Raw genomic sequence first — 13,724 nt, forward strand, 5'->3', positions numbered from 1 at the left:
CTAGTCAGGACGTATTATGGTATCACGCTCGGTGTCTGTCCCTCTGTCTGTTAACTTTTCCTTGTAAACGCGATAACTTCAGTTTAACTTAACCTAGGCTCATATAATTTTGTGTGTATGATACAAGCATGGTAGCCCAGGAAGCCTCTTGATTTTGAGGTCAAAAGGTCAAAGGTCAAGGTCACACTGACATGTTTTCATCTTACCCTTCTGCAGTCCTTGTAAACACGATAACTTCAGTTTTAACTTTATAACCGGGAGGTCATATGGTTTGATGTGTATGATACTAGACATAACAAAGATCAGCAATTCTATTGATGTTCAGGCCAGAAGGTCAATGGTGAAGTCGCCACCTTCCACTTTTCTTGCTCGACCAATACCCCAATTTTCTGCGTTACAGGTTGGCGTATTATGTGTTCGCCTTTGCGACTTTCTTGTTTTTATAACTTGTTACTGCTAAAAAATGGTTTCCAAAGTTAGAGTTGATAATCTGTAGGCCTTCAAATTAGAACAGCTCCCCAGCTCTCTGGCTTATGCAACTTTTCTGGAAAGTTTACACTGCATCTTTATGCAGGAATCCAGCTATGAAGATGCTATGCGCCTTGTCACGGCAGCGTTCCTGCATGATTCCCACATTGTATTGTCTATTGTTAATCACAAGGGTTGGTGATAAAGAAGGCCACCTGTAGGATTCCTGCTGAAAGACGCAGCTTCGATTCTTGACAAGATGCCGCATACGAAATGGGCAATGTTTCTTATATTGCACTTACAGGTACCGGTATTTGACAAAGCATGATGCCATAGACACTCAACCCCCAGCCAAGGTTTCCTGACACGATGAAGTCGCTACCCAGACTGACGAAAGCTGTGAGAGTGTTTGCTTCTGTGACCGCTGGTGATGAAACTCCAGATGGAGGGGAGATCAGTCTTGCACAGAAACGCATTTATCAATCACGGCGGAAAACAAAGCAAGGTATGAGCTGTGATTTTTTTTTAGAAATACACATACATAGAAAGAAATGTATTTAATACAGTTTATGTCAACGAGGATCTCTAAGGCGGCTGAAAAGCCGAATTGCATTACCATTTACAGAAATTTACATAAAAATAGATTCAACATCCAATCAAAAAGCTCAATTTGCACAAATTCTACATCATAAGAAACATCAGAACATGCATATGAATGTTGTTCATCACGTTTTTGACGCATGTATTGAATCATGGTATGCATCCCCATCGTGATAAACCAAAATTGAAAATACCTGCAGCCAAATAACTTTAAGATAAATGAAAGTTACAGTAAACACTGATTTCACGCGAAAGTGTGTGGAACCAAGCTTAATTGTCAAGCTATATCATCAAGGATCTACATTTGGTACAGTTACATAAACAGAACTTTGTGAAATCTTGACATCTACACTGAAAAATGTTCACACTGAAGATCACTAACACAGATAAGCGCACGTGGGACAGTGTATTATTATTGCTTTGACCCGAATCCTGTGCTTATTTGCTAATTTCTCAGCAATTACACAATTTCTTCCAGAATCCTTTGGCACATATTTTTTATTTATACTTACAGACACTTTGGTGGTCATTTCATTGGATTCTGTACGAACTCATTTTGAAATCGTTACCACAACTGGAATTCATCTTTAAAAACGATGATTTCTGATTAACCAAAAAGTAGCATGGAAAGGAGGGAAGAAAAGAAAAGGAAAAAAAAGTAGGTGGTGAAAATAAACGAATACCTTTTGGACAGATTTAAGATAGTTTGAGTCATGTTTCATAAATGTAGCTCAATCCTAGTTTTGTAAGGACCTGAATTTCTATTTATAGTTTTAAGTAAACATCAGTTGTAAAGTAAAGTGCATTATTATTGTGTGATGTTGTTGAGAATTGCTTTTAATTTTTATCATCTTTTTTTTACTTCATCAATACCAGACCGAGGCCAATAACCTAAAGGTGAGCGATAATCGCTAAAAACGAAATGGCCTATCAAGACCAATGTTGCATGCGCATTTTGCTTAGTAGATTAACTAGGAACCAATCAGAATCATTCTTTCATATACATGCCATCCTACCAATTGTCCAGATTTTCAACTTTCAAAATAGACGAAAATCTTGACGTCCAGATTTCTGAAATTTCGTGTAAAAAAAAAAATTGTGGGGGAAAAATGATCAAAATGCACAAGCCCACTTTCACTACAATACAGTATGTGTCAAAAGATCTGGCAACCATCATTACAGAAAGTTTGGAAATTGTGTTTCCTTGGCACCTATAAAGTTGCTAAAATCTAGGATCTTTAGGGGGCAAGCGGGTTCTGCACTTTGATCCCACCAGTGGCCCAGGCAGCTCCCTGCATCGCTTGCCATTGGTTGTCCAGATTTTGCATTCCAAATGTTGGCAGGCTTGATTTGATTTTTGATTTATTTAAATTAAATCTTCTTTAAAATTTTGTATGATTATGTTTACAGGTTTGACTTGGATAGAGTTTGGTGAAGCGATTATAAGTCATACCTCGGCAAGCAGAAGTGAGGTCACAGGAACATTGCGAAATATCATCCATCTTGCAAGGAGTGTTGGTAATATGATTTAAAAAAAAATTAATTCATGTTCAAGCAAAAAAGTACTCTTATTAGTATGGGGGGGGGAGAACAAATTGCCCCAAGTTCCCTTGTAATTTTCCCCCTTATGTTGTATTAGATACAGAATGAATTATCAGAAAAAAAATAACTTCAAGTGTTTGTTGTAAATTGAGAAGTTGCTCAGTAATTTGGTAAAATTGCATGCACCATGTCATTCAACCTCAAATTCTTCATTCTGCGAAATCATTATTCTGTTCTCAAACTTACCAGATTTCAGTGATTTTCCATTCTCTCAAAATGATGTAACCTCTTTCCACCATCCAAATGAAATTTGCCTCTAAATTGTTTATTTGTGAATGGATAATTCATAGTCGTATTGAAACATGATGGCAGGCTGAGGTGTTCTCAATACTGAGTATTTCTTGCCTTAATAGCTGTGACTCTGAAATTATCAACTTAAACTCAGTATTAATACAGTTTTCTCAAAAGCATGGAGCAATATTTCTAAACCTTACACAAACATGAATTGACAGTTGAGGATTGTGATCCTTCACAGCCACTAGTTTTCTTTTATAGCAAAATTTTACTAGAAAATAAATCTCTCTGAAATGTTTATTGATTTTTGTGCAAACTTCACCATAAAAGTATAACCAGTTGTGTGTCCAGACAATCAATTTTAGAAAGTCATTTGGAAAAATTTACAAGCGAAGTTTCATCAATTTTTAGTACAAAATGTTAGGAAATATTATAGAGAATATAATAGAAGATGATTATAAAAACTATTGAATTCATATTTTTAGTGTAATCGAAAGACAAAAAAGAAGGCTTCAAAAATATATCAAGTGTCCGGATACCCGACCCCCCATCTTATCGAGCAACAAATTTTCCCTCAGAAGCTTAGCGGCAATTTGTTATAAATCTTGTGTCTTTTTATTCTTTATCCCTGATTTTTCTTTGCCAGCTGGAGCTGATGCGAGTCCTGAGGAAGTGTCGGCGACGGCAGTGTGCTTCTGTGAAGTTCTCCATGAGTCAGAGTCGCTAGGCCAGCTGGAAATTCAGGCAGTGCGCTCCAAAATAGGACCATGCCAGCGAGATATCTTGGTGAAGATCCAACGTGAGGTCCAAACCCTGGTTTCCCATGTACCAGGAGATGTTCTCAGCTCTCTGTTCAACCCCGTCTCGTCTGACACGGACGAAAAGGCCAAGGAGTTTGGTCACAGCTATGCGTTCTCGTTTGACGAGAGAGCCATAGACACAGATAACTTCTTGAGCACCGAACCCGAGACCAGTCCCGCATCCCCTGCCCTGAACCTCCAGTTCAACCTGAACAATGCTGCCGTGTCCCGTGCGGCAAGTGAACCCACTCCCAAGGATGGGGGTGCGACCAAAGCTACGCAGCCTAATGCCCAGATGGAGTGGCTTGAGAAGGAGGTAAAGAAGTCTGTAGGAAGCGGAGGTCATAACGCCATGGGTCTGACTGTGGATGCGTTGTGTAGCAAGCTCCTTGTGGAATTGACCTCTGGGAAATCTAACGATGAACTCCAGACAGATGTGAGTGCAAACAGCATTTGCTCCCAATCACAAATAAAGTTACCATAATTCTCTTTGGAAGAATCTTTATTGCATTCTCAACCAATTTAATTCAAATTGTATCAGGCTTAGTAATACAAATAATCCACTCTATTATTTTTTTATTTATGTGTATTTCCTTGTTTTTTTAAGGCCTTCATATTTCCTTTTTTTTCTGATTGCATTTGATTATGTGCAGTATAATTCTACTTATTTCAGTTGTCAAATTAGACATAGTAGCATCTTTGTGAATTATAGCTGACAACACATTTGCATAATTCATATATCAAATCATATTTTTAAAAAGCAATTCACACTCCATCATGCAAGTACAGATTTCTGCGTACCATTGGAACCATATGTACGGCAATCATATTTCTTTTTCAGAGATGCATGGGATTCCTAAAAATGAAAAATGCTTCAGCTAGAGCTTATGTGACAAATATCTTGGCGGGCATTCGAACTGGCGTATCACATATACAAGTGCGATGGTGAAAACCCATTTCAGAGAAAATCAACTTTTAAGTTTACTATAATTTTCACACTTAGTTCTCCAGCCTTACAACATATTTATTGCTAGAAAAATGCATGATTGGAAAGACCAAGACAATTGCTTGACGTTGGTATCCTTATTTTTACACAAAACAGCTCCATGCTTGTGATTTTGGTTTGAGTGGTTTAGATTTCCCCTGTACAAAAATGCCATGGGATACAACAACCCTGACCGCGATCTCAATGTGCATGGTCAGTCAAAATGTTGTATTGCTTTTCATGTGAAAAGCCAATACAGTGCAGATGGCCGATACGCCGGTTTGGCTGACTGGGCGCATTGAAATCGCGGTCAGTCAAAACGTATCTCTCTGCTACAGTACACGTTTCCAATGGGAATTACACATTTTCATAAAAATTTATATGGCAACCCTGTGAAAATGTCTTTTTTCTTCCCTTTCAGTTGTTCGACCTGTTGGGGTTTGATTGTTTTGAGCTGATTCAGCAACTTCTTGCCAAACGGACAGACATCGTAGCAGCAGCCACGCAGGCTAGCATGGCCAGGATAGCTGCAGGTACGGGTTGTATTTATATCATTGCAGAACCAAAGAACCATTCTAAGCAATGAATGAATGAAGAATGTATGCATGAAAAGACATTCATGTTTTTATCTTGGATGCGAATAAAAGGCTATGTAAGCCAATGAATGAATGAATGAATGATACAAAAGAAAATAATGATGAATGAATAGATGAATGAATGAACTCAATAAGAAATTAAACATTTTTTCAATTTCTACTGCTTTTGAATAGAGTGCCGTAGAAGGGGGCTTAGTAATCATAAACCTTTGTTTGTTTCACCAATCATCTTTCTGTTACAAGGACAATACTTGGGGAATGCTCTAATAAAATGGATGAATTAGTGAATTGATTGAATTAATGAAAGAATGAATAAATAATTGAATGGAGTAATGATTGATTGATTGAATGAAAGAATGTATGAATGAATGAATGAATGGATGGATGGATGGATGAATAATTGAATGAATGAATGAAAGAAAGAAAAAAAATGAATGATTGGATAGATAGATAGATGAATGGATGGATGAATGAACCAATGAATGAATGAATAAATGAATGAAAGAAAGAATGAATGAATGACAGAATGAATAAAAAGATCAATTGAAGAGTGGATAAAGGAATGCATTGGATAATAAATGAAAGAGACACCCTTCTGCTTTTTGCACAGAGAGTCGCAAAGAGAGGCTTAGCAATCAGAAACCTTCATACGCCACACAGGTCACCGTCCAGTCAGAGAGGGAGAAAGAACTGGAGAAGGCTCTCAGAAAAGAAGAGAAGAAACTTCTTAAGAAAGAGGCCAAAGCTTCTGCAGGAGGGGAAGAAGGAGCAGGGAACGAGCAAATCTTGGATCCCCAGTACCTGAAGGCTCAGAGGTTCTTCATTTCTTTCTTAAAATGTTAACACCTGTTGATAACCGATTTCTGTATTTCCCATACACCTTGTACAGGGAACATCCTGCAATTAAGCTCGGTTACTGCATATAGTCTATTTAACTTGATACGTGTACTTGATTTTATTACTGTTTAAGGACACACACATTCTTGTAATAAATCAGTTGGAATAAGGAAAGATGAATTAGTGGGGATTTACTGAAACTACATGTAAACATAGGCTTTATTATTAGATTGATTATTAGAGGAGTTGTAGCTCATTAGATAAAGTCCCTGGACATGAACCACAAGGTTTAGGGTTCAAACTCCACCAAGTTCCTCTTATCCTTTGGAAAGGTGGTCATCAACATTTTTGTTTCCACCTAGTTGTATCAAATATATACCCAGTAGGAATGAATTCATAAGAGGCTCAAGCACCTGATAGAGGTAGTAGTAATAGTAAAAGTATGCAGCATTACAAATAAAAACATTGTATTAAGTGCTATATAAATGTTGCCTATTATTATTGTTTATTGTTATTATTTATCATCATAATAATCATTATCATCATCAAAATTGATTTCATTTTTAGAGAGAAAGCCTTGAAGAATGCCAAACGTACACCCCTCTTCACCTCCACGTTGGGCTTAGAACGGACGACCGGAGCTCCCAAAGAAATCTTCCCGAACGTCTACGACTCTCTTGCTACGGCTCAGATGTCCTCTTCGTTCATTGCAGGAGCTAAGGTAATAAAAAAATATTCACCATTCAGTGGTGCTTCATAATCCTGTTTCTAAATGTGCAGTTCATGTGTCTTTACAAAGAATTCAGTATGACGTGCTGGAACGTGAGCTTAAGGTAGCTTAGTAGGACAAATTTCCCTATTCACCATACTTGCATCTACAGGGTCTTACCAACTTTACTACATGCAGCAGGAGATTCCAAAGGCTTTCCAGATGGAATTGAATGACACACCTATGAAATTAGATGATATTTTCCTCATGGTATATCATCTATCCTGATATTTTAGCAAAGTAAGATTTTGAAATGACTCTGACAATGAATCTGCCTGGAAATTATATATTACTCATACTTCTTTTTTTACCCCAATCCAATTCACCAGTTAGAGGGAATCACTAGCTGTTTGTATGATTGAATAAAACATATTATGGAATAGTTTACCGATTCACCTTCTATCATTTTCTTCTGTTGAATTGTTTAAAAGACTTTGGAAAACATACTTATTTTTGTTTTAGTGTAATTGTAATATTGGAGAGCAATTTGTATTAAGCACATAGAGCAATTTTATTATTATTATTTATTGTTTTCTCATGGAATTCCTTATTGGCTGCAACTTCATTCCTACATGCAATTGCATTAATGCTTTATTGCTCTAACAGATGATGTTGCCGATCGGCTTCCAGAAGTCCGCCACCAAGCTCTATGAGGAAGTGATCATACCCCCAGCAGACCGAGCCCCTGTCAGTGTGGGCAAGAATCTTGTACCAATATCCCAACTTGATGAAGTAAGTTGATGATGACGAGGATGATGATTGAGTATGATTATGATGATTATGATGATTGCAAATTTTGTCTCAAAAGATGTGCATGACTTGAGAGTAAGAAGTTAGTGAGCAGCACAGTCAAAATATTTTGTGCAGTGCGATGGTAGCATAAATGTTAAAGGGGGGGGGGGGGGTGTTGATTCAATCCTCAACAGCCCCCCCCCTGCATTTAGGGATAATATTGATATGGTGGGTACAATTCAAAGGATGAGGACGTTGAATCACATTCACTCCGATTGAGCATTATAAGCAGTCATTGCATATCCAAGGGCACAAGGTGCTAGGATTATTTTGAATATGTGATTTGTAATTCTATCTAAACACAGATTGGGGGGGGGTAGCATTTATAGGCCACTGCACACCATACGACCTGGCTACCACGCTGTCTGCGACTCATGCATGTGCTTTTTGCCATAACAAATGAGAAAATGCGCTTACTACTGCGTATGTGCGTTGTTTATCACTTACGCGTTGTACAACTCTGCTGTCTGATTGGCTGGAAGTTGGATCGAGCTTGCGATCCAGTCATAAGGATTCGACATGTCAAATCCTTCCGATTTTCCTTGCGACTTGTCTTTGACTGGTCTGCAACTATCAAGCTGACAAGATCTGTGACGTCACATCTCCCCCACTCAGTCGCAGACCAGTCGGGTCGTAAGGTGTGCGGTGGCCTTAAGGGACTGACTGAAAAGCTTGAATCACATTAATATTTCCGATTATTCTTTTAATCGTATTTGCTAATTTCTTCAATTGTAGATTGAGCGGGCAGCATTCAAGCTGAGGAAGAGCTTGAATCATATTAATATTTCCTGAATAATTGTATCCACTATTTTTGTTTTCAATTATAGATTGGGTTGGTAGTATTCAAGGGGATGAAGAGCTTAAATGGTATTCAATCTGTCATCTTTGAGATGGCGTACAACACTATGGAATGATATATCTGGAATACCTGTAATTGTATTTGCTTATTTCTTCCACTATAGATTGGGCGAGTGGCATTCAAAGGGATGAAGAGCTTGAATCGTATCCAGTCGGTCGTCTTTGAGACGGCGTACAACACCAACGAGAACCTGTTGATCTGTGCCCCTACGGGAGCGGGAAAGACTAACATTGCCATGCTGACCATCCTCCAAGAGGTCAGGAAACACATTCAACAAGGGGTCATCAAAAAAGATGAATTCAAGGTAAATCATTCATCTCGATATGAGATCATCCCATTATGGTGAGCCAAATAGATGACTTAAAGGTACATGTAAATTATTCATGATAGGTTCATGGTTAAATGATATAAAGATGAATGCAAGGTTATTGATTCCTCTAAATTAAAAATAATCATATATGTTCATTCCAGAAATAAATGATCATTTTCATTTTCACAAATTTCTTTATTTTTGGAAACATAAATTCTTACAAAATAAATCTGACATTTTTACAGAGGAAGATGTAAGTCCCTTGAAAAAACGTTTGTTGCGGAATATGCTCATACACATATATCCAGTACAAAAAATAACGGACAATAAATGAATGGAAAATAATGAATAAAAGATGAATATAAGGTTAAAAATTCTTAAAGAAAAGTGATCGCATAGTAATGATGGTACGAAAATTTATTAACTTAAAATAATGGATGTCAGCTTTGTGGTGTTAGAGCGGACACTTAGGCCAGAACAATGTGATTTTAGTGTATTTTGCTGCTTGGAGAATTTCTGTGCTGGTCAGTAAATTCGATGATGATAGTAAAGCCAATCTTTTTTCTTCTATTTTAAGGTCAATATTTTAACCCTAAAAGGGACAGGGGGGTTATGATGGCCCCCCCTCGACGCTTCGTGCAATATCCCGAAATGCAAAAACGATAGCGCCGCCAAATTTGATGACTTTTTTCTTATAAGTCTTGCGCAACATTTGAGACCAAATTCGCGACATCCATTCTTATTCAATATGATTATGTTTTGGTCCGTGATATTCTCAAGCATATTTGCCTACAATGAAAATCCGTCTTCCGCAAATGAATTTATGTGCAATGATGTATATTTCTGACTAATTGTCAAAATGTCTCTGTTATATTTATGTTAACATGTGTAATGCAGAAGAAAAATAAATCAAAACTAATCAAATATTACAAAAAAAATCATGGTTTATATTGCATAGTGTACATGTACATAAATGTACTAAACTCTGTAATTTGACTCTGATAAATTGTTATTCTTCTTTTATCCGTTAGATTGTTTATGTAGCTCCCATGAAGGCCCTGGCGGCTGAGATGGTGAGGAACTTTGGCACACGCCTGGCCCCGCTCGGTCTGTCTGTGAAAGAGCTCACTGGAGACATGCAGCTCACCAAGAATGAAATCATGAAAACACAGGTAATGTTGACAGAAGCAATCAGGAAGCAGTTCATTATTATTATTATTTTATTTGGCATTCAAAAGACAAAGAATACAAACAGATCAAAGACAAGATCAATCAAACTTGTACATGATAGAGAAAAAAAGACCTGGATGAGAGTTGGAGAGGCTGCCTGGGTATGGAAAAGGCTAACTTAATAGCCATAACCCACAGGTCTTCCTCCCCAAACCTCCCAACCCCATCCAGGTCATAACAGTAATGGTGAAAATAAAAATAAGATATTTAGAATTGGCAAAATACAATGGTCATTCATGTGACTTTGTCACCTCAAGTCAACCCCCACAATGCCTCCCCAATCACATCATTATGTATCTACAAGCATGAGAATGATAAGCATCAAACATTAAAGCAATCGTAAATTTAAATTGTAAATAATATTGCATCTACCATAAATAATGGGATATAGGACAATAAGAATTGATAAAACCATATAAGAGAGATCAAATGACATGATGTTGAGGATGAAATAGGCCGGATTAAATTTAGTGTATAAATTATGAATAAACTTGCTCTTTAGTTGAAATTGGTCAATGAGGAAAATAATAAATTAAACATTATAGAAAGAAATATTATAAATCAGACATCTAATTATTCAAAAAAACACACAAAGAATTTCACGACGAAGGAGGTTCAGAACTTTTGAGATGTTTCCAGATACAATTTCATCTTTGATATGTGAGGGCATACTTTCCCATATAATTGGAAATCTATGTATTGCAGTTTGATGCAAACGTTCGGTTCTGGCTTTCATGTGGTGGAATAGGATTGTGTGTTCACTCTGGCGTGATCGGACAGTTATATTGTCATTGACTGCCTCACATAATACAATGTTATACAGGTTTTTGATTACAAATGACATCATTAAATACTTCCTTCTGGATTCGAGAGTAAACCAAGAAAGGGTCTGTAAGCGCTGTGTGTAAGACATTTCCTGTTGCCTTTGTTTCAAGATTACTCGCGTTGCCCTTCGCTGAACTCTTTCCAGGGCTTCAATATGTTTCCTAGTGAAAACGTACCATGACGGGACCCCGTATTCTAAGATTGGCAACACAAGTGATTTGTAGAGACAGAATAATGCCTGTTGTGACACGCCATTACCTAATCTCGATATAAGACCTAGCATTCTATTTGCCCTTTTAATAACATTATCAACCTGGTCATCCCAGGTCACACTAGAATTAAGGGTGACCCCGAGGTACTTGACAGAATGTACTTGTTCTATCATTGTTTCGTCAATTGTGTACTCTGTTTGCCCGACATTTTTCTTACGAGGTGCAATCCTGAGAACTTTAGTTTTTGCAGCATTAAGTTGCATTTTGTTTGATTCACACCAGTTAATTACACATGAAATGTCAGATTGGAGTAATTGTTTATCGGACTCATTTCGTATTATTCGGTATAAGAGCGTGTCGTCCGCAAAGAGCACACATTGAGATTTTACTACATGAGTAATATCATTAACGAACAGATTGAATAATCTTGGCCCTAATACACTTCCCTGTGGTATTCCTGAAGTAACTTTTGACCAGCGTGATCGTGAGCCCCGGAACTGAACGGTTTGCTCTCTCCCACAAACAAAAGATTTAATCCATTTCCACGTATCGCCCTGGATATTGTAGTTTTTTGATAATTTATTTAGTAGAAGACCATGCGGCATTCGGTCAAACGCCTTGCTAAAATCAAAGAAAATGGCATCGATTAAAGGGGTGGGCAGTACATCCAGGGACGTTAGAGCAGAAACAAACCAATAGCCATAAAGGGATGGTCTGGGCTGAAAATATTTATATCTAAATAAATAGTGTAAAATTCACAGAGCAAAATGCTGAAAATTTCATCAAAATCGGATAAAAGATTATGAAGTTATTAAATTTTTAGTTTATCAATACTTTGTGAAAGCAGTTATATGCACATCGTCATGAATATTCATTAGGTTGGCTGGTGATGTTACAACCCCACTTTCCCTTTTCTTATGTTATTACATGAATTCATAAATGTTTCCTTTTTTCATACTTGTGTAAATGATGTGTCTCCATTATGATGACATAAGTTGCGGCAATAAATAACTAATGAACTTAATCAGTTGTCAATTCAATTGTTTTATTTCTTGGTAGAAAATTTTTGAATAACCTAATTTCATAATACAAAATACAAAAGAACAAGTGGGGATATGACATCATCAGCCCACCTAATGAATATTCATAAAGACATGTTTCAAGGCAATAATGCAAATCTTTAAAATTCAATAACTCTGTTATGTGTTATCCGATTTTGATGAAATTTTCATCATTTTGCTCTGTGAATTTTACTCTATTTATTGGTATAAACATTATTTCCAGGCTGGACCATCCCTTAAATAGAACTACCTCAAGTTTAAACTACTCATATATGACCAGCATAATACAACATTCTTAGCTGTGTAGTTTTGTAATGCATGTATAGGCCTACTTGAATGATAACACTAATTCACCACTCAATACATTCATACTACACTTATAATGTTAACCAAGTAGCAAAGCAAGTACTTCCTTCCCAAAATCATTTTGGTTTTCTCTTTATCTGGGTTATACATTTTTTTAAACTTAAATCTGCATTTACTGTAATAATTTATTCATACTATTGTAGAAAGGGTTACATCTTTTTGTATTTTGATTGATTTTTTGGAAAATAAATGAAATGAAAATAAATGAAACAATGAAATGGAATGAATGAAATGAATGAATGAAAATAATTTAAATAACTGAAATGAAATGAAATAAAGTAATGAAATATCTTTGTGTAGATGTTGGTGACAACTCCAGAGAAGTGGGACGTGGTCACGCGAAAGAGCACCGGCGATGTGGCCCTCACACAGCTGGTCAAGCTCCTCATCATCGACGAGGTCCATCTTCTCCACGATGACCGAGGGGCGGTCATTGAAAGCCTTGTTGCCCGCACCTTAAGACAGGTTAGTGTCCCGGGCGCCTGTGTCATATAGAGTTCCATCTAATTGTAACTTTGCCCATGTGGCATCTACCTCGGTAACAGGGCTCAGCAACCAATCACATCAAGGTTTGATGGTAGCTACATTCTTGTCAAAAGTTACCATACAAGTATGTAATTTTATTTCTTTGTGAAACAAGCCCCTGGCTTGGCAACCTATTCGCAGAATCAATAAGTAATTGGATACTGAGAACATGTTTTCTTGAGTCGCTAAATGAAGAGAGAGAAACCCATTGTGGCTAGAAAATACTGATGAACCAGTGGATACTGATATTTTCATTTTTTTTTTGGGGGGGGAGGTTAAAAACCTATTCTGAGTTTCCATTGACAAATCATGGGGGAATCAAGGCTAATCTCATAACAGAGAAGGGATTCAAGTCTTTCACTCGGCTGCATGCCTGGGGTTGTTATGTAGTAGATGCCGGCAAGTCTGGGAGCTCCATAGGAGAGCAATAGTTAGTAGACGAACCAACCAGGGGGCAGTTTCATAAAGCTGTTCGTAAGATAAGAGCGACTTTAAGAACGACTGTTGAACCTTTCTTACGCGCTTAACCATCGCCAAAGTATATACCATTTACCACAAGAAAGGATCACCAGTCGTTCTTAAAGTCGCTCTTAACTTACGAACAGCTTTATGAAACACCCACCAGAAGTAAACCGCGTGTTTTCACGTTGAAA

General features: G+C 37.3%; 1 protein-coding gene across 1 annotated transcript in view; it reads left to right on the forward strand.

Moving 5' to 3' along the window:
• Positions 1–822: 822 nt before the first annotated feature.
• LOC121414190 (activating signal cointegrator 1 complex subunit 3-like) overlaps positions 823–13,724 on the forward strand; it is a 63,219-nt gene continuing 50,317 nt past the window's right edge. Inside the window, exons 1-10 of the mRNA XM_041607266.1 lie at positions 823–973; positions 2,479–2,586; positions 3,551–4,140; positions 5,111–5,222; positions 5,896–6,100; positions 6,690–6,843; positions 7,498–7,623; positions 8,646–8,846; positions 9,884–10,024; positions 12,847–13,011. Coding sequence (XP_041463200.1) covers positions 838–973; positions 2,479–2,586; positions 3,551–4,140; positions 5,111–5,222; positions 5,896–6,100; positions 6,690–6,843; positions 7,498–7,623; positions 8,646–8,846; positions 9,884–10,024; positions 12,847–13,011 — 1,938 coding nt within the window. The 5' untranslated portion in view covers positions 823–837. The remainder of the gene's footprint in view (positions 974–2,478; positions 2,587–3,550; positions 4,141–5,110; positions 5,223–5,895; positions 6,101–6,689; positions 6,844–7,497; positions 7,624–8,645; positions 8,847–9,883; positions 10,025–12,846; positions 13,012–13,724) is intronic.

Source organism: Lytechinus variegatus, chromosome 4 (genome assembly GCF_018143015.1).
Source record: "Lytechinus variegatus isolate NC3 chromosome 4, Lvar_3.0, whole genome shotgun sequence".
NCBI classification, from domain to species: Eukaryota; Metazoa; Echinodermata; class Echinoidea; order Temnopleuroida; family Toxopneustidae; genus Lytechinus; species Lytechinus variegatus.